This window comes from Haemaphysalis longicornis, unplaced genomic scaffold (genome assembly GCF_048455015.1).
Source record: "Haemaphysalis longicornis isolate Haplotype H1 unplaced genomic scaffold, Haemaphysalis longicornis Haplotype H1 scaffold_2, whole genome shotgun sequence".
In the NCBI taxonomy this organism is placed as follows: Eukaryota; Metazoa; Arthropoda; class Arachnida; order Ixodida; family Ixodidae; genus Haemaphysalis; species Haemaphysalis longicornis.
This window is the reverse complement of record NW_027526295.1, coordinates 181983331-182002290: the sequence shown is the minus strand read 5'-3', so window position 1 is coordinate 182002290 and position 18960 is coordinate 181983331. Positions and strand designations below refer to the sequence as shown.

The 18960-nt window shown below is 48.2% G+C and overlaps 1 protein-coding gene across 3 annotated transcripts in view; it reads right to left on the bottom strand.

The window, feature by feature from the left end:
* LOC144169599 (uncharacterized) overlaps positions 1–18960 on the bottom strand; it is a 306776-nt gene that overhangs the window by 16871 nt on the left and 270945 nt on the right. For 2 of the 3 annotated variants that reach the window (XR_013322475.1, XM_077698844.1), the window contains exon 3: positions 1960–2233. Coding sequence is in view for 2 of the 3 variants with exons in the window: in XM_077698844.1 (XP_077554970.1) it covers positions 1960–2110 (151 nt within the window). In the remaining variant the exon portion in view is untranslated. The remainder of the gene's footprint in view (positions 1–1959; positions 2234–18960) is intronic. The other variant, XM_077698845.1, reaches the window with a different exon arrangement.

Below are 18960 nucleotides of genomic sequence, written 5' to 3'. Positions count from 1 at the left end.
GCTGCGCAAATCAAGTCTTGTACCAAGGTGCCGGTTATGTAGCAAGGATGGAACCAGAGAAGTGGGGCAGGTGCGGGAGTGGTATTACGGAAAAGACAAAGAAGGAAAGCTTTGCAAAATTAGAGACACTTGTGGCGGTATGAGCCCTCATTCACACAGCCGTCATCTTCTCTGTCACGGCACCGTCACGTCAAGAAACCGTGACGGAGTTAAACGGAGTAGCGTTCGTTCTGGAGCTCTCCGTCAGAGTACAGGGCCATCGGCCTAGTGATCAGTTTAGCCTAGAATTGAGCATGCTTAATCTGAAAAGTAAAGAAAATGGCTTAGATTTTTACGTGTGCTCACTTTGCGGTAAATTTAGCCGTAAAAATTTGTTTTCTGATTGGCTGGTTTACCACGGGGCTTGGTCCCGACGCGTTGACGGAACGGAAACGTAGAGCTCGGCTTCCAGTCACCGTCGCACCGTTTTCGGCGAGAAATCGCCCGAGAAACCGTCGCCCATGACGGAAGACGGTGACTTGACGGTGACGTGACGGGGTGAAAAACGGCTGTGTGAATGAGTGCTAACCCGGCGACAACTTTTCGCCCAACACCGGTAATTTACCCGACACATCTCGGGGCCCTGAAGAAACCCGTCGCGTATCTTGTGGATAGGTGTTGTGACGAACGTCGCGTTGGCTTCTGAAAACTGGTTCTGAGCCACATGCGAATCGCGTGATGCGACTGATTATTGCGTGACGTTCTGGAAACTCGCAATGGGAACTCAACTATTACAGCAACGGAGTTCGCAGCTCGAATCCTGTTGGTGGCTCTTTTACGTTGCCCCGTGGACACACATCCATAGGTTCGTCGCTCTAATTCGACAACTAGCCCCGAAATTCTTAGTCTGTCCATTCACACCTTAAAATAAACGTGCCCCATCTATATAGCGTGAAGGCCATGGGGAAGTGGGGGGGGGGGGGGGGAGGGGGCAACGGAGTGGTTCAAGAAGATGCTCAATAGATTCTCACAAAACAACGCCACGGTTCTCGGCGAATGGTTCAAGTTTAAAAATATAGGTGTCCAGAAGGCTGCACAACGGGTCTTCTCAGGGTATCTATAAAATTTGTCAGAGCACTGCATGCATGCAGGTAGGTTGCCGTAATTCTGCCACATTTAATTAATGAAATGCCCGCACTACTCTTTGTGGTAGGGATGTGCAGCGATTTTGCGGTGATGCTGGTTGATCTTTTTTAACTGCTGAATAGGTGCACAGCCATACTCTTCAGCGATAAGCAGCGCACTCACTGCTACTCCCAAACCCTAGCGCTCCCCTTAGCTACATCTCGATTAGGAGGGCAGCGGCGCTAAAGACAGCGCTGCATGACCTCATTCGTCGGGATTTATTTTCACCGCGCCAAACTGGGAACTCGGCTATGTGGAAGCTCTAACAGCGTCCCTCGATGAGAATGTCACACGGGCACTTTCAATCCGAATTGAAGCGAAGCGCGATTGACTTTTCGAGCGCGCTCGACGCACCGCCGATGATACACGGCACGTTTCAACCCGACTGAAAAGTTGCACCGGTTGCACTCGCGTACGCCAGGTGGCGCCAGAGAAGTACTTCGCGGCTGGTGTCCGGTAACTTAGCGTGGTCGTAGGTATACATAACTATATAAATGTTACCGCCCGCTTATTTCGGTCAAGTTATTTGATACAATTTCTGGCGTTAGTAGAAGTTATCAACTTCTGTGCTATTAGTCAGCGGGGACGAGAGTATCACCGCTTTCGTCCGATCGTGCTCGGGAAACCAGGATTGAGTTCGAGCGGGATCGGGCTCGATCGCGATTGAAACTGCCGTGTAGCAGCGCCCTATCCGGGTTGAGCTCGATCCGGGTATACTCAATCGCGATGGAAAGTGCCCGTGTGACAGGGGTATAAGCACGTGCGCGAAGCAGGGAAGAAGTCGGCGGCACGTGCCTTTCTTGGGCGCAGGTCGCGGGGAGAGCGTGGGCGCGCCATGCAGGCGGATGACGGGCGTCCGCCTGCTGGCACCGTTGGACGCAGGCGACGACGTCAGCGACGACGAGCTTCCCACCGCGGGCTCACGACGGGCTCCCGCCTCGCTCATGCTCGCTCGGGGCTCCTCTCGTCGGCTCCTCAAGGGGCGGGAAGGACTCCTCGCGCGCTCCCAGGGACAGGAGGAAGGAAGAGGTCAGGCTCGGGCCACGGGTCGCTGGGCACCTGCGAGCTGCTGGGAGGGGGACAACGGGAATGGACAAGAATGTAGCGCTTGGTCACAGCTATACTATACGAGCGTACATTCTGAACGCGTCATTTGTAAGCCCTGATGACTTTTAGAGCGAAGCTTTCTATGTCTCACTGATGGCGTTCGATGTCGTGCCAAAGCACACTGCAGGAAAGCCAACGTTAAGCAACGGGCTTCACAAAACGATGATGATGATAAGAGAAGGCACATCAAGTGCATCAACACACACACACACACACACACACACACACACACACACACACACACACACACACACACACACACACACACACACACACACACACACACACACACACACACACACACACACAAGCTGTGGTTGATTCCTATGTCATAGGAATCGGTAAAACACGAAAGTGAAATGTGCAGCAAAATCTGCAGCTGAGCAAGATTTTCGTGTCGGTGGCTGTCTCGTGGGTGTGCTTGGCGAGCGACGTTACTCTATCGGGTCGCTTCGGCAAAGGTGTACTGGCGTCATTCTCGTGTCGGATATGACGTCAGTGAAATCTTGGGGTATCGCTGCATAAAACACTTTCATGTGAAAATGTAAAACCCGAAAACGAACAACCCAAGTATAATGTACTCTTTAGTTCTAAAGGTTGCTTCTCCGCAAGACTGTGTGCAGAGGTGCACCCTTTACAGGCTGCTTGCTTCATAGTATTGGCGTCACTTCCATGACGGATATGACGTCAGCGAAGTCTTCTTGTATCCGGGAATAAAACACTTTCGTGTTAACAAAAACACTTCCCATGGTCAGAATTGAACGTGGGTCCCTCGCGTCATGAAGCCGAAGTCTATCCGATCGCGCCATTCCGACACGGTAAGAGCAGTTTGGATTCTGGACTTTGACCCAGGTTGCATCTTTCTCTTGAAAAAGGGGCTTCGATTTTTTTCGTTCGGCTGCTAAGTTTCCCGAGGGAAAGCTTTTCTATCCGTGGGGCACCGTTTAGGTGGATGTCGATTTTCCCTTTGCGCGAACCACACAAGTGCATCTCGTGAGCGTGTAGGCATAAACTACCTGCGACAAACGTTTGAGAAACTCGGACGCAGAGACCAATCTAAACAGATGGGTTTCGTCTCAAGGTTTGGAATCTGCTCGTGCATGAAGGTGATTTTTCTTCACAAATTTGCACTCCACGCCAACGTTTTTATATTCTAAACTTAATATTCATAGAACTTTTCTATACCAGCTGTTTCGTTTCACATACGAGCTGGGTGACTTTTAACGCATAGATTAAGTGCTCCGGGTCGCAGATAAGCTGGCGCCGTCAGTGTCGTCAACCGTGAGCGAAAAATCGGTGTGAGCGAAAAATACCGTAGCGCCATCTTGCGGCGCCCACTGGCAGCGCCTTACGGTTCCTAGGGACCGTAAAAAGTGAGAATGGCTTTATTGAAGTAAGGAGGCCAGATGCCCTGGGGGGGGGGTAACAAGGTAAGGGAAAAAGCAGTTCAGCCGACGCTCACAGTTCACACAGTTCTCTGCATATTCATGCAAAAGCTCGCTGTTCATATGGGGTTCACAGTTCACTCGCTTTTTTTCTTCTCACTTTTCGCACATAGACCAGGCAGATGGAGCGTGTTTGATGCACTCTATGGGAGTCGGACAAGCTGCTACACCATTTTGAAGAGACAATTCTCAAGAGCGCATTTGGCAATCATTTCAAGAATTGGTGGATCTTCCCGCACCCGGCGTATGTGTTCAGATTCGGATGTAGCTACCGTGCCAATGGCTAAAAGCTGCGCACGGCCTCTGGCGAAGGCGGGACAGAGCCAGATTAGATGAAATAAATTTGGTGTGCCATCACAGCCACAGTGTGGGCAGCGGTGGAGCTCGGACCCTGCAGGGACTGTCCATTTGTAAATGACGTGATGGGTGTAGGCCGCATTAGCGTAGACTTCGTTCGCGAATATTTCCCCCGAGCGTGAAAGAGGTTTGAGAAGGTCGAGGACCCCGTCCGGTGTCGCATCCTGCATACGTTGTCTGCTTAGTTTCTTCAGATGCCGAGGCCGAAGTTGTCAATCCGACTGGAGGGAGGGGGTTGGTGCGTTGGGAGCCGCGGGAGCTGCTTGAAGTCGCTCCCTGGCAGCAGCGTGTGCCAGAAGGGTGCCATGTGCACCCATGGTGTGCCCCGGTGTCCAGGCGATGTGAAGCGTGAAGGCTTCTTCCTGTAGGTCGCGTACCGAAGTCAGAATGCGGGTCGCCGTGCTATTAGGCGAGAACACACGGTTCAGCTCGCGAAGTGCGACTTGGGAGTTCTTGATTGTCCTGAACTTCTTGGTGGAGAGGGTGGAGGAATGTTCGCCAATGTGCCGGATTGCTCCCAAAATTCCCACGAGTTCCGCTTCTTCCACAAGCCCGTACGTGTTCGGGACGTGACGGGATCCATTTATTTGGGGGATATGTGTGTAGAGGTCCAGGCTATGGCCGCCGTTGTTCCGTCAACCGCAGCGTCTGTGTAAATGTCTGCCTCATCTTCGGCCTTGTCGTTGACGACCGTAAAGCGTTTCCTCAACTAATGGCGTGTGAGCAGCAGCGGAAAGTTACCACCGCCCGAGAAGTTTTCATGCAATGCGAACGGGTTCCGACAACGCTTAAATGCGAAGCTTGAAGATACACTGAATACAAAATAGAAGTTGCTCTACATCGATATGTTAGATCCCCGAGCACATAATAATATACTACCCTTACGCGTAGCTTCTCTAAGATAAGGCAAAAAATTGCGAAAACGCGAAGAAAGCGATCGCCGCCCCTGGCTATACCGCGCAACGTACACCGGAAGAGGTTAGAATTGCGGGGCAAATATTTTAGCAATACACCTTCAGAAGTTAAGAAAAACTTCAATGGAAGTTTTCGTAGTGTCATGTTTGAACGTCGAAGAACAAAGAGAAAGCTGGAGATAACATCACGGGAGTCCGGCTGATAGATCACGCAGCGACCCCGAACGCCAATAAGTTCGTTTCGGTTTTGGTGCCATTTCTGCACAGCGATCCTTGTGAAGTACTGTGGGCATACACTTTTATTATGACTCTCTCCGTGCTGTTGCTGCGCTACGGGAACATAGTGCCGCGAACCATGTATGGGTTTGTTTATTGCAACGCCGCCTGTATTAACATTGCCTGACGCGTCGCGCGCTTTTCAATGGGAAGGGTAGGGACGCTTAGTTCAGGCACTGATCCGCTATGTGGCGCGTGCGGGCGGACATTTCGCCTTACGTCACTGCTCGCGAGTCGCGAACGCTGTACCCACTTCTACGACGTGTGTCTGTCAGCTTGCCTGTTGGGCTTCAAGGGCCGTTTCGCTTACATCTTAGCCGTGACGGGGCGCTAGTTCTGTGGCGCACTGGGGATCTCGTTCAACGTGTCGCTCGCTTCATACTTGCTGCATTTTTCCAAAGATAAAGACGGAGGCGGACTGAAATAGCCTAAGAACATACTGATTGTCGGGTAGACATATAGCTAACAGAAAAACGATATTTCCGGATGGGGCAGCCATTATTTTACTGATATTTTTCTTTCTGGAGTATTTAGAGAAGAAAAAATTGTGTGCACGTTTTTTGTTCAGGCACTTACTTCTACGATTACTTTCCAATAATATCACGTGCTTGTAAACTTCAGAAAATTATAGGAAACAAAAGGATAAGCAGCTGCGATCCCGCCACGTTGTCCGGGCGCTTCTACAGTATAGTCCTCAATTTCAGAAGTGCGTACCGATGCGGAGTGCGAACAGGGGGGTCAAAACAATATCTAAATACGGAGGGGATAGAGGGGGGATGCCCCACTCAGAAAATATCAGGGCCTGTGATCCGAGTAGATAAGCGCGCAAAGCCGGCATCAGCCTGCGGCAGCGCAAGGGATTTTGCTTCGTGACAAAGGAAGTTTTATCAGTGACAGACCAAGACAGACAGGCATGGTGAAAAACAAGAAGGCGTAGGAGCGCCGCCTCGGGAACGCTAAACAAACTTTCCACTATTTTGCATAGTTTCCGAGAAGCGGCGCTGGCTGGCGGACACGAAAGCACGCTGGAAGGCTACGGAGCGGGGAAGGGTAGGAGAGAGCAACAGGAGAGTGGCTGTTTGGCCATTTTTCGCTCACGCGTTAGGCACTGTTTATACAGGCGGCGTTGGTTTATTGTTTGTCTTTACTGCCGGGCCACGCCCGGCTGTGTTATCTGCGTTCCAAACGAAGTGCGTCTTCCTTCTTTACTTTTATGCCGCACGTGCTATCACATTCAGATAAGCAGACTGTTTCGCCCTAACGTCACTAGCCCAGAACAATCTTCTGTGATCTGCAATGTTCTGGATGTGAATCGACGGTTCCAGAAACACTTGCGCCGAAAGATAAAAGCCTGCAGAGCAGACGCCGCGGCATTTGATCTGCGACGCTCGTTTGAGTACGTCACTTTGCTGACTGCTGCTTCGCCGCCCGTGTATTATTTGAGTTGTTAGGGTAGCACAAGTTCGCTCCAATAAACGTGTTTTTCTTCAAGACAACTGCGTCGTCTCTGACTTCGTGACAATAGGAACGCTTATTTTGTCTGAAGTCAGTATTTTTAAGAGCACACAACGCCTGGCGTACGCAACGTCTTTTCTGGATGCCTCTGGATGGCGCTGCTCGTCCACGCTGGTGGAAGTGGCAAGGTAAATATAAATGGTAGCGAAGCTTCGGGCGAAAAGCGGTTCAGAACCTATTGCCAGCGACATCAGCATGGGGGCTTATGGGAGTGGCGATTGAAGCGCGACTAGGTGAGGAGGGAACAAACACTAGTAACAAAAAGCCAAGTTTTGTTCAACAATTAAAGAACATTTATATTTTACGAACAATATTTATTTATGAATCACATTTATTTAGGCACAGTGTGTAAATAATTTATGAAAATGCTGTTCATTCTCAAAAACCTTTTTTGTAGCGCCCTCTGAAGAATGGCACATGTCATTGCTCTGTGATGCAGTCCCTGTGATGCAGTGTTCGGAAAGGCGCTCCTAAAGTTCGTCTGCTAGGAAACGCCCCTCGCGTATTTTGGTGGTGCGCATTTGCATTCGTTTTTCCTTGTTAATTTGGTGTGCACTTAATTTTTGCGGTGCGTGGAGTTGCGAGATGCGTTGTATCGTCGGTGAACACGTTTAGTACCGTGCCCGGCGGGCACGTCGAACTACGGGACGATGCTGCCAACGGTTGGAGCGGAGCGCTTTCCTCGGTACCTACGGAAACGATGTGCGGTACAAGGTTGCAACAGCAACTCCCGTACGCCTGGCGTTTTACTGCACCATTTTCATCTAATTTCCACAGGTAACGTGAAACTATAGTACTGTTAATACGTGCACGGGGGTTGTGTGAAGGGACGTGGCGGTGCTTCGAAAAAAAATGGGTCTAAAGCTTTCTTATGTCACAGTTATCTCTTGATTTCACCTCAGGCTGGCTCGGAGCAAGTGGTGTCAATTACTCTAGGACTTCTCAGCGTAGTTCCACTCGAATTTAAACGAGTCGCTTTAATTGTCTATCTCAGTGTCTTCTCTATTGCATTACAACGCTTGTAGTGCTCGTTGCTTCCCGCACTTGTATGCGCAAGCATTATTTCTATCGCAATACTGGGTTGTACTGCTCCGTGCTGCGCTGCTGCCAGATCTTTCCTGCTATGTGCTTTTACATACTGCCGTCGCTTTCGTTTGCATTCATCCATTTTTCCTCTTTTTACTTATCTGTTGCGACACTTGCCTAATAATGCTACCAGGAAATGGCAGGCGTGAATGCTGAGTGAACTTCTGTAGAAACCCATGTCTACATGATAAGCCGCCGGGACAGCTGCGGTGTGCTCGCTGCACTTTCGTGAATCGGCATTACTGCGGCCCAGTTTTCTGCGTAAAGATGCAGTGCCTAGTTCTTTTCTCTTGTTTCGAAGTAGTTCTGCTGTTGACGCTTTCATTGCTCATAATGCTATGTGTTACGGGTAAAGTCAATTTTTCGGCGCGTAAGGAAAACCAAAATGCATGTAGTGCCCACGAACATTTTGTACTTATTGTGTACGTGCTGATTTTGTTCAGTGTGGTAAATTTGTTTTATGTTTATCCTTGAATAAAGTTTAAATGACTTGATTATAGCATGACTATGCGTTATTTCTTCTCGTAGAACAGAAGTACACAAACTGACAAAGCGTTATATCACCTTGATCTATACTTAAGGCACGCACGCAACCTGCGTATGTGCGACGCAATTAAACCCAGCAGTGGCGTTGGTAGAAATTGGTATCGGGATAAAGAGTGCGCACGTTTTTTATATGAAAGGGGGGGCCGGGGAGAGTGGTCAAGTGTCATTTTGGGGGGGTACGTTTGCCACCCACTGCAATCAAAATAAACAACTGATTGCTTTTATACAGCAGGGGAAGGCATGAATACAGAATAGGTTCAGAGAAGATGCAAGATGTTTTTATAAACACCGAGGAGAATCATACGACAGTATGCTAAAGTAGGTTTCTCTAGTCACGAGTATAAGCTGGCGTTGACTTGAAGCACACACGCCAAGGGCTCGCCAACTTGCGTCAGATGGCAATGACATGAGCCCTCAGCGATCAGAGGCCTGCTAAGGCTACTTTTAGGTCAAATTTTCTCGCTAATGCCACCAAAATGACGTCACTTTCTGACCGGATCTTGCGTCACATCCTGTTTATTTTTTGTTCCGCCGGAAGTGTTCCCTCCTCACGCAGATGGCGCTAAGCCCCATGAGCAGCTTAAGAGCCGCCATTTTCTGAACGTATGAGCTTCTATGGAAGCTTCGCTACCAGTTATATTAAAGACGATAGTCTTTCTTGGGCTACTTAAACCCAGAAATTTTGGTCTGTCTGTATGTCTGTCCGTCTGTCTGTCTGTGACTCGATTCAGCCACCCGGCCAAACTAAAACAATGCCGGCGCAACAGTCTTATATGGTCATAGCTAAATCTACCCGTCTAAGCCCGGTGTAATGTTCATACCTGTCAACATTGTTGAAGAAGGACAAGACATTACGCAAATATAAGAGAACAAATTAATACAGAAGTGATGTTTGCAGTGTTCCTTTATAAGAAATCATACATGCTTGACTTTGGCGAAATTAAATACTTTATCAACTCCAGAAAAAAAAAAATTCACTTTGCCGTCGCCTGCTGTCGCCCGCGCCACTATAGCTTCTGGTGCCATTTTAAGGAATCAACCGGCAACAGTTACGAAAGGTTCCACTAGATAGGTTCCACGTTATGCTTGCAACGCACGTGGAGTAGGGAAACGCGGTTCTCTAAACGTTGAAGTAGGGCACTTCGATTCACGCGCGTCTTCGCCGTACGGCAGCGTTGGCATCGAGACACCAGGTTTGGAGCAGTGGAACGCGGGAAATTTAAAATGATTTAAGCAAACCTTTGGTGTCTTTACCTTGGGAATAGCGCGACGCAAGAGGAACAACATTAGAGGTGAGCGGCAAAGTGAAGAAAGGCATTTACTTGGCAAAAGTGAATAAAGACTATCGTCTTTTGACGACATTTGCAACGAAAGAAGCAGATACGCGGCCAATTTTTTACCTTGGAAGTGCCGCTATGCAAGGCGGCGTGACGCGGCCTCGCACGAGTGGTTGGTTCGACGCCAATATGTTCGCGCGGTTTAAAAAGGATGATATGTTTTATTTCAAGAAAGCGTCAATTCTGATCATGGTTTCCACGAAGAAACGGTTTGCTCAGTGGTCCGCGGGGCAGCGCAGGACCTGGGAGTTCGGGAAAGCACGATTGATTTGACCGAAACTGACGCAACCGCTTGGTACGTGGTGCAGTTGCTTCTACACCGCTATGCATCACCGCTGCCTTGCTTGCTTCCAGGTTATCCTGACGGAAATCAGCGTTTGATTTTGCGATTTCTCAGCACTTAAGGCATCTTTCGGCGCCGAATCAACGCTAAAATGGCCATTAGAAGGTCCGACTTTCGCTCGAAACCAACTTGCTGGTTGCCTTCCTCCAAGGATCCTCCAACTTATTTTTGTTTTTGTTAGTTTGTTTTCAGGTATTGTTTTTGTTTTATGGCCACGCTTTTCTGTGCAAGAATTGCCGTAGTTCTCGCCAAAACTAATAAGAATATGTTTTTTACACGTCTAAAAGACGCTTCCCCCAGAGCAGCAGCGTACTGGAGAGAGAGAACGATCTTTAATGAAGTCTGGCGATGCTAGCCGGGCTAAAATCCCTAACGTGCTACGCCAGATGATGACGTGATAAAGATGATGGGATGAAGTTGAAGAAGTTGATGCGCGCATAGGCTTCAGTTATTTAGATAGACTGGTCTTGACATATGTGTTGAAGGAACGCGATCAGAGCGTTTGTAGGGGTGCGAATTAATCTGCGCTGCGTTGTGCCCATTAACGCGCTCAGAGACGTCGTATGCGCACAAGTTGCTCTAACTCGCCTCCTTGAGAGAAACAGCCAACACCACCGGCTATCGAAATCGTAACTTTGTTGCACAGTGTCAGCCCCGCCTACCCAAAATTTATTCTTTCAGTTTCTCGCGAACTTGCCAAATTGCACAAATTCTTGCGTTGAATTGGGAAAGAACTTTGCTCTTTGAATGGCACGCGCTGCTTCTCTTTAATCCTAATCATTTGTTTCTTCGAGATTTGCCCCATCTGCGATTTTCATGCAGAGGGCGCTGTGGGCTTCCCCCTCAAGCCCCGTACATCAACACTTTGTAACCATGGTCGCCTCTGTCGTTTCTTGAGAAATATTAAATGATTTTTATTATTATTATTATTATTATTATTATTATTATTATTATTATTATTATTATTATTATTATTATTATTATTATTATTATTATTAACACACAACACACAGTAACACATTTTTCTAGAACTTATGATTTTCGGCCATTACTGTCCATAAATATTTTCCTGTATTTCGTTTCATGCATTCATGCATTCATGTGAAAGTGAAGCTTCATGTTGATCCGTACTTGTAGACATTTTTCTGCCACTTACCTTCTTCTATTGCTATGCTTGTTGTACGATGTCTTTTTGCAATGTACCAATAATTACAGTCTCTGTTAATCGTGTAACGCAGTGGTTCTCAAATGGGGACCTCCCTTAAAACTTTTCCCCGCAATTGCTTTCTCGATTTTGCCAGAACTTTCTTGCAATGCAAAAAGGGGGCTTCGCCGCATTACATGTACGCTTAGTTTTTCTACGTAGAACATATTTTAACATCTGCTTTCCGCACAATACGCCAGCTATGAGAAGAAAAAAAAAACAGACCCACAAAAGGCAGCATATAAGTGTTCAAAGGCTTATAGATTCAAGTACAAATTGTTTGACATAATGGCACCGATCAACATATGCTCAATCGTGCGGTCCCCTATCAGTTTCGCAAGCCCAGAAGGGGTCCCCGGGGCAGTCATGGCTGAGAACCACTGGTGTAATGTATGCTGGATGCTATTTTTATTTTTATTATCTGTAGTTATAGTTTTTTATTGTTTTTCACGCACCCGCCATTTTTACTCGCAGTTTATCTGTCAGCCACTGATGTATTTCAGGGCTGCATTTTTTCCCCCTCTCAGTGCGCCAGCACGAAGGCTTCGGCTGTTCCTGGGCACTTTAATAAAGGTTGATTGATTGATTGATTGATTGATTGATTGATTGATTGATTGATTGATTGATTGATTGATTGATTGATTACCATACACAAGGGCATTACACGCCACTCCTTCAACCGGCGCAATGCCCAGTTACAGTTGCGCTATTGCTGTGCTCTGTTAATTTCATTTCCGTTCTATACGAATGGCCAAGATTCTGGAGTCGCAACGTTTTAAAGGAGCCATGAAGACAAAACACAAGTTTGGTTCATTCAAAAGATTACCTCGTTAGAATCATACTGATACCACTTTCAATGTTGACTTCGCTCAAATAAGCCGTATAATTAGGAAAAAATGGAATGGCCATGCGTCCCACTAGCTCATTTCCCGCAACAGAGCCTATGATGTCATATGAGCCCAGCTATGCGATTGGCGGAGGCCGGCAAAAACAAACGCAAATTAGGCAGAGCTTATAAGCTTGCCGAACGAGCTATTTGCGCCTAAATGTAATGCATATCCATTTTACAGCGGTGTGAATGGTGCGGCAAACAACAAAAGTTAAGAAAATACACGTAAACATAGAATACCGATGCGCAGTGTTGTCGGTACTGGGCGCACTATGCTTGTTTCAGCTGCACAGCAGTTCGACGCTTCCGAGTTGTCTTATACGACGTTGGCCGATGCCTTACGTGAACCTGTTTGTCAGGCATGCCCCATGTTTCACGAAGCGATTACTTTCTACCATAACAAGAACAAGCCAGGTGCAAATGCGGTCAAAAACAAAGCAACGGCGGAGTGCTGAGTATTCCAGCGCCATCTGGGAGGTTTGACGGCGCAAGTCTGCAGGGTCGAATGGCGCAGTAGAAGTTTGTTTACGCGCCATTATGACTTCATTGTAGACGTCACCAAAACACACGATTTGGCGGGAGAATCAAAATGTTAACCGAAAGTGATTAATTTCTCTGTGAATACGACATCATTTGCTGCCGGACAAGCGCTGGGGACACTATAAAACACGAAATATTTCGAATAAAACAAACTTGTATTTTGTCTTCGTGGCTCCTTTCAAGAAGGGACCCGATTAGAAGTTCAGCGAGGCAACAGCAGGTTACTTCTAATTTTACCCCACAAATCCGCTCATCCCCTTGAAAGCCACAAAAAGTGACGTGAAAGACAGACACGAAGAAGGAAAGGAAGAAGGAAGAGAAAGAAAGAAAGAAAGAAAGAAGGAAAGGAAGGAAGGAAGGAAGGAAGAAAGAAAGAAAGAAAGAAAGAAAGAAAGAAAGAAAGAAAGAAAGAAAGAAAGAAAGAAAGAAAGAAAGAAAGGAAATGAAGGAAGAAAGAGGTAAGCAAAACACAGACAAATATGAAGCCACGTAACCAGGCGCCCTAATTGACTCCGCGCCTGATCAAAAATAGTACATATGTAACGTTTTCACATGTAGGTGCAGAAGAGGCAAGACAAACGATCGATCCGGAGATGAGACATGTGCGCAGCCACGTGGGGACAAAAAACGTGGGAGGGAGGGCGTAACCGCGGTTAATTTGTCCGTATCACCGCCAGATTCGCAGTGGTTCGCAGCACGCGCGACGCCAAGATTAAGAGGCACTCGTGCGTCGGAAAGCCCTCCACACACATGACCGGGCGTCTCTTTCCGCGGCGCTGCTTAATCGGGAAAGCGCAGCCGAGGCGAATTAGGCGCGCAAGAGAGATAAATGTCGGCGCAAAGATAAAAGGAGGCTGCCTCCAGAGAGCAGACCGGCTGACCTTTAACCTTTATCCCAAGTCTCCCCCCTCCCGCCGTCCACGATCCTTTATTTTCTTGTTTCCAATGCTCTTCCCGTCACCCGTTGGGGCGCTTTTGCAACACGTGACCCGTGGACGGTGCCAAGGCGGCGAGCGACCGAATCGATGGAAGTCGCGCCGCTCGGCTCTAGTTTCTGTTTACTGCGCGGCCTTGTTGGCGCTGTATATGTGACCAGAAGCGCCGGACATCTGGGATTCCGCTGTTGCGCACGGATTTGCCGTTCTCGTTCGTCGGCTCGCCCGACCGACCATTTCTGTGCAGTGCGCTAGTTCAGCTCACGGGAAATGTTTCCGAAGAAGGCCGCCCCATGTTTTATGTTGTTGTTTTCTGTGCCCTTTGCGAGAACGATACGTCCTTTTTTTTTAATGTCCTGTATGTACTTCAGTGACTTTATTCAACGCTTCGATGCGCGGTCTGCTGTACACGAACGAGCATATATATATATTTATATATATATATATATATATATATATATATATATATATATATATATATATATATATATATATATATATATATATATATATATATATATATATATATATATATATATATATATAGCCGCGAACCATGCACTGGGTTTATTTATGTTTTGTATCTGCCGACCGGCTGCGCGCCTGGCTGTGTTATCCGTGGGCGAAGGGAAGCGCGTGTTCCATTTTTTATGCCGCACGTGTTATCTGCTTCGATAGGGAGAGTGTTTCGATCTAACGACACCAGTATAGAATAATCTTCTTTAATCTACAGTGTTCTGGATGCAATTCGACGGTTCGAGAAACACTCGCGCCGAGAGATAAATGCCCGCAGAGCAGACGCCGCGGGATTCGATTCGGCGACACTTGCCTGCGCACGTCACTTTGTTGACTGCTGCTTCGCCGCCTCTGTATTTTTGAGCTGTTAGGGGAGCACAAGTTCGCTTCAATAAGGTTGTTTTTCCTTCAAGCCAACCGCGTCATCTTTGGCGTCGTGACAATATATATTGAAGGGGCGCATACCGACACGTCTGGACCACTCGTGTGTTTTGTGTAAAAGTTGTGTACCGAAGGACTTTGACAGAAGTGTGTCAAATAATCAGGCAACTATGCACGGGCTCTTTGAGATGCTAGTTACAAGAAAAAAAAAATGTCCGCAATCTATAGCATGTAAGTGCGCGTGTAGTAAATGGCGCGATTCCACACGTGTTAATACGGTTCATTCACATTTCGATCAGAATAAATGCGCTCATTCGGGCTCGAATTCTTTTTTGTGTTTATAAAGGTGAAGTATTTATCTGGGGAACTTTTGCTGGAAGATCCTGTCCATCCGTCCGTCGAATCGCGAGAAAAGGCCGCGTATTTCTTCTTCACGGCGCTGCCATCTTCGGCAGTGCTGCTACACAAGTGCTAGAGTAAATTTTCATTGCCTACTTTACACGGCCCGCTCCGGAACATTTTACCGGTCACGCATGTTTGTTTATCGCGCTCCAGATATGCATGCTGGACATGCGCGCGCGTTAATCGTGGTTAATGCACTCTGAAAAGAAAAAAAGAAAACAACTTTACCATTTCTTCCCAAAGAAAGTTGAGAGAAGAGCGAAAGCTTTCTGACATCGAAACGGCGTCAAAACGGCGTGAAAACCTTCGCTGAAAGTGCGTTCGATCGGTCGTCAAACCTTCGAAGGCCCAAATAACAAACGAAGAACTAACTCAAGCGAAAGTCTTTCGCGCACTGAGTAAACGCAACAAAACTTGTTGAGCTAGTTGGTTCATGCTTACTGTAAAGGATAAAATGGGCGCTAAGGAGACGAAGACGAAGTAGGCAGAAATTACACATACAGGCGCCATACATACACATACATGCCTTGCTGCTATGACTGGCGCCTCGATGTGTTCTTTGTGTCTACTTCGTCTTCGTCTCTTTAGCGCCCATTCTATTCTTTCCAGTGGGTAAACGCATCTAGAACGGTCTAAGTGCATACGTAAACGTGGTTCATGAGGTAAACGTATACTATTGTACTCTTTCGCCATGATCGACGCGTGTGTTGGCTTATCTAGAATCGTTTCTTTTTCTTGATTTGCAAGTAACAGTTTCGATACAACGGATGCCCGGTTTCACGAGCGCGCTGCGGGTCCAGAGATCCTATCCGAGCTTTTCGGTCGACCAACCGGTCTATGGGGAAATTCATTAGTTTTTTGAGATGACGCCATCGGTACCACTCAAAAAGCTTTCGCTTTAAAAAGGAAAGGGTTCCTGCTTTTTGGTTTGTACGAGACGCCGTAAGCAAAAAAAAAAAAAAAAGAAAAATGAAGCTGTGGCGGCGAACGAACGAAAAATTGTGTACATGCTTGCTTTTCTGAAAATGACGTCAAAAGACGCTAACGTTTCGATCGCCCCTGCCTGGGAATGCCTCTCCCTCCCCTTCCACATCCTAGAATCTCCGCTTCGCCCACTCTATCCCTCCCGCCTACCTTCTAAGCCCTTCCGCCTCCTCCCAGATCGTTTGACCAACCTGTGGTTCATGCGATCAAGCAGGGACCACGGGAGACTATAGGGTAGGTGGCAAGCTCGTCGTCGGTGGGTCACAAGTAACTCGTAGGTCTGAGGTGGTGATTCACCTGTAGGTCATCCGTGGGTCATTGCTTTCTTATCACTGGTGATACCCATCGCCGGGGATAACCATCGGGCGACTAACAGATCGGTCTCTGATTGCTCACCACTACCGGGTAACTATAGTGAACCACCAGTTTCCAGTGCGCCGCGGCGGCCGCTTTTCTGATGGAGGAGAAAAGCAAAAACGCCTGTGTGTACGAAATTTCGGCGCGCGATAAAGATCCCCAGGTGGTCAAAATTAATCCGGAGCCCTCCACTACGGCGCGCCTCATCGCCTGCGTTGCGTCGGCGCGTTAAACCCCATAATCAATCAATCAATCCAGTGAGTCAGTGACCCACTGGCGAGCAGGGCCATAAGTTAATTTTATGGCTCATTCTGGGGTTAGACAGGCATTAAGTTAGATCATTTGCTTAAAGCCAAAAGGATCGTGGTCTTTTTGGTGCCACGAAAATGTGCCACGAAGACGCAGCGCATATTTGGTTCCTTCGAAAAAACTGTGGTTGATTCCTCTGTCATAGGAATCGCTAAAACACGAAAGTGAAATGTGCAGCGAAATCTGAAGCTGAGCATGATTTTCGGGTTGGCGGCTGTCTTGTGGGTGTGCTTGGCAGCGACATACTGCTGGCGGGTCGCTTCGGCAAAGGTGTACTGGCATCATGTCCGTGACGGATATAACGTCAGTGAAATCTTGGGGTACCGCGGCATAAAACACTTTCGCGTTAAAATATAAAACCCGAAAACAAACAACCATAAGTACAGCGTACTCGGTAATACTAAAGGTTGCATCTCCGCAAGAAGACCCTGTGTGCAGGGGTGCACCCTTTACAGGCCACTTGCTTCGTTGTACTGGCGTCACTTCCGTGACGGATTTGACGTAAGTGAAATCTTCGTGAATCCCAGAATAAAACACTTTCGTTGTAAAATTGTCTCGTTAGAATAACATATCACCCATTTTTTAACGCAAACTTCGCATAAATAATCTGTATAATATAGAAAACAGCGAATAGGCATGCCGCTCACCAGCTACTTTCCTGCACTGAACTTATGACGCATTATGGGCCACTTGTTGCAAACTGGCTGAGCCAGGCCAAATCTAACGGAATTTAAACAGGGATTACAAGCTTGCAGAACGAGTATTCGCATTTGAATTTAGGGCATATACTTTTTTATAGCACTAGGTGTAAGCACAGAAGCACTGCGCACGGCACTGTGTCGGCCGGCGCTGTCTAACACAGCCGTCGGGCGCGTGGGGCTTGTGTGACACGACGCTGGCCAACGGACATAATCGACAATGCCACTTACGTGACCCTGTTTGTCGGATACCACCAGATGTCTTACGACACGAGTACTATCGACCGTTAATATGTACAAAAATTTGGCCGGCGATTACGATACTCCCTAATGCGACATTTGGGCGCAGCAGCAGTGCGCTGAGGCAGCACTCACTCGTGGGTTCTCTCGACGGCAGCTATGGTGAGCCTCTGCGTCGGCGGCGCGAAGTGCGTCTCAGGAAGGGACCGCGAACTGCGTCTTAAGCGAACGCACATCATAGTCATGCGCACGTCGCGCCGTCGAGCGCCTCGTTCGGGCACATCATACTGCCCCCTTCCCTCCCCCACCGCACTTTTAGGGGCGAAGCTCCTAAAGCCATGGGTCTGTCCATCCCTTGTGTCTCATGGTACGTGACCACCGCATGCTTTCGGAGATGTCGCAAAGTGGGCTGCGTTGCACGCGCAAGAACCGGCTGCAACCGGCAGCGCAAACTCGGCACCGGGAGCGCGAGCTTGTCTGTGTTCGCCAACGGAGGCGCGAGCGCACGTGCACTGCGAGGGGGAAATCACGCAAGAGATCACGCCACGAACGCAGGCAGTCGTTCTCGGAGATCGAACGAGACGCAAGGACCTTTGCTCGTTTCCTCTCGTCTTGTTCGGGCACAAGTTCGCCCTAAATGAATGAATGAATAAATTTATTATAGAAGGGATGGCACTCTGGCCTGTTGGGGGAAATAGGGGAAGGGGTTCAGGGTCGATAAAGCTTAAGTTCTGTTGACGAGGTAAGCTTCCTTCACGAAGGCCCACAGTCCAAGTAGCACGTCGTTGGCGTTATTCCTTGGATAAAGCCAATCCTGCAGAGATGTGACGCCAGGGGGCTTGTGTCGTGCTCGGATTCCTTCCAGGACCCTACACGACCACAGCAAGTGGCTGATTGTCGGTCTATCTTGGTGGCACAGGGAACACAGAAGCCGGTCTGGTGGAACTTGTGCGTTCTTGTGTTGGTGGTAGTGTTCCCAGCGCGCTACGATGTCTTCCGTAAGGGCGTAACCCGTGCGGGCCTTTGTTAGAAGAACTTGTGCAGCTCGTGGGATGTTGCGGGGTAGCGGGTGCTGTAGCTCGGGAATCGTTGCTCTGAGGTCTTTCTTGCTTTCTTGTCGAAGTGTCTTCCTGCGTTCCTCAGGGGAAGGGTTATGTGAAAGAGAAGGCGCTGCAGACTCCGAGGGGTGGTTGAGAATTGTCTCCCTCGCGAGCCTATGGGCCTCCTCATTCCCGGGGTTACCTGTGTGGCCAGGTATCCACTGCACTTGTATGTCGATGTTATGGTCACGCTGGACGGTTCCACAGAGTTCTTTTATACGATGAGGTGTAGTGTGTCGTCGTGGCGGGGTGCGTAACGCTTTGATGGCTTCGAGGCTATCCGTGAAGATTATAACTCGAGTTGTATTTTCAGCT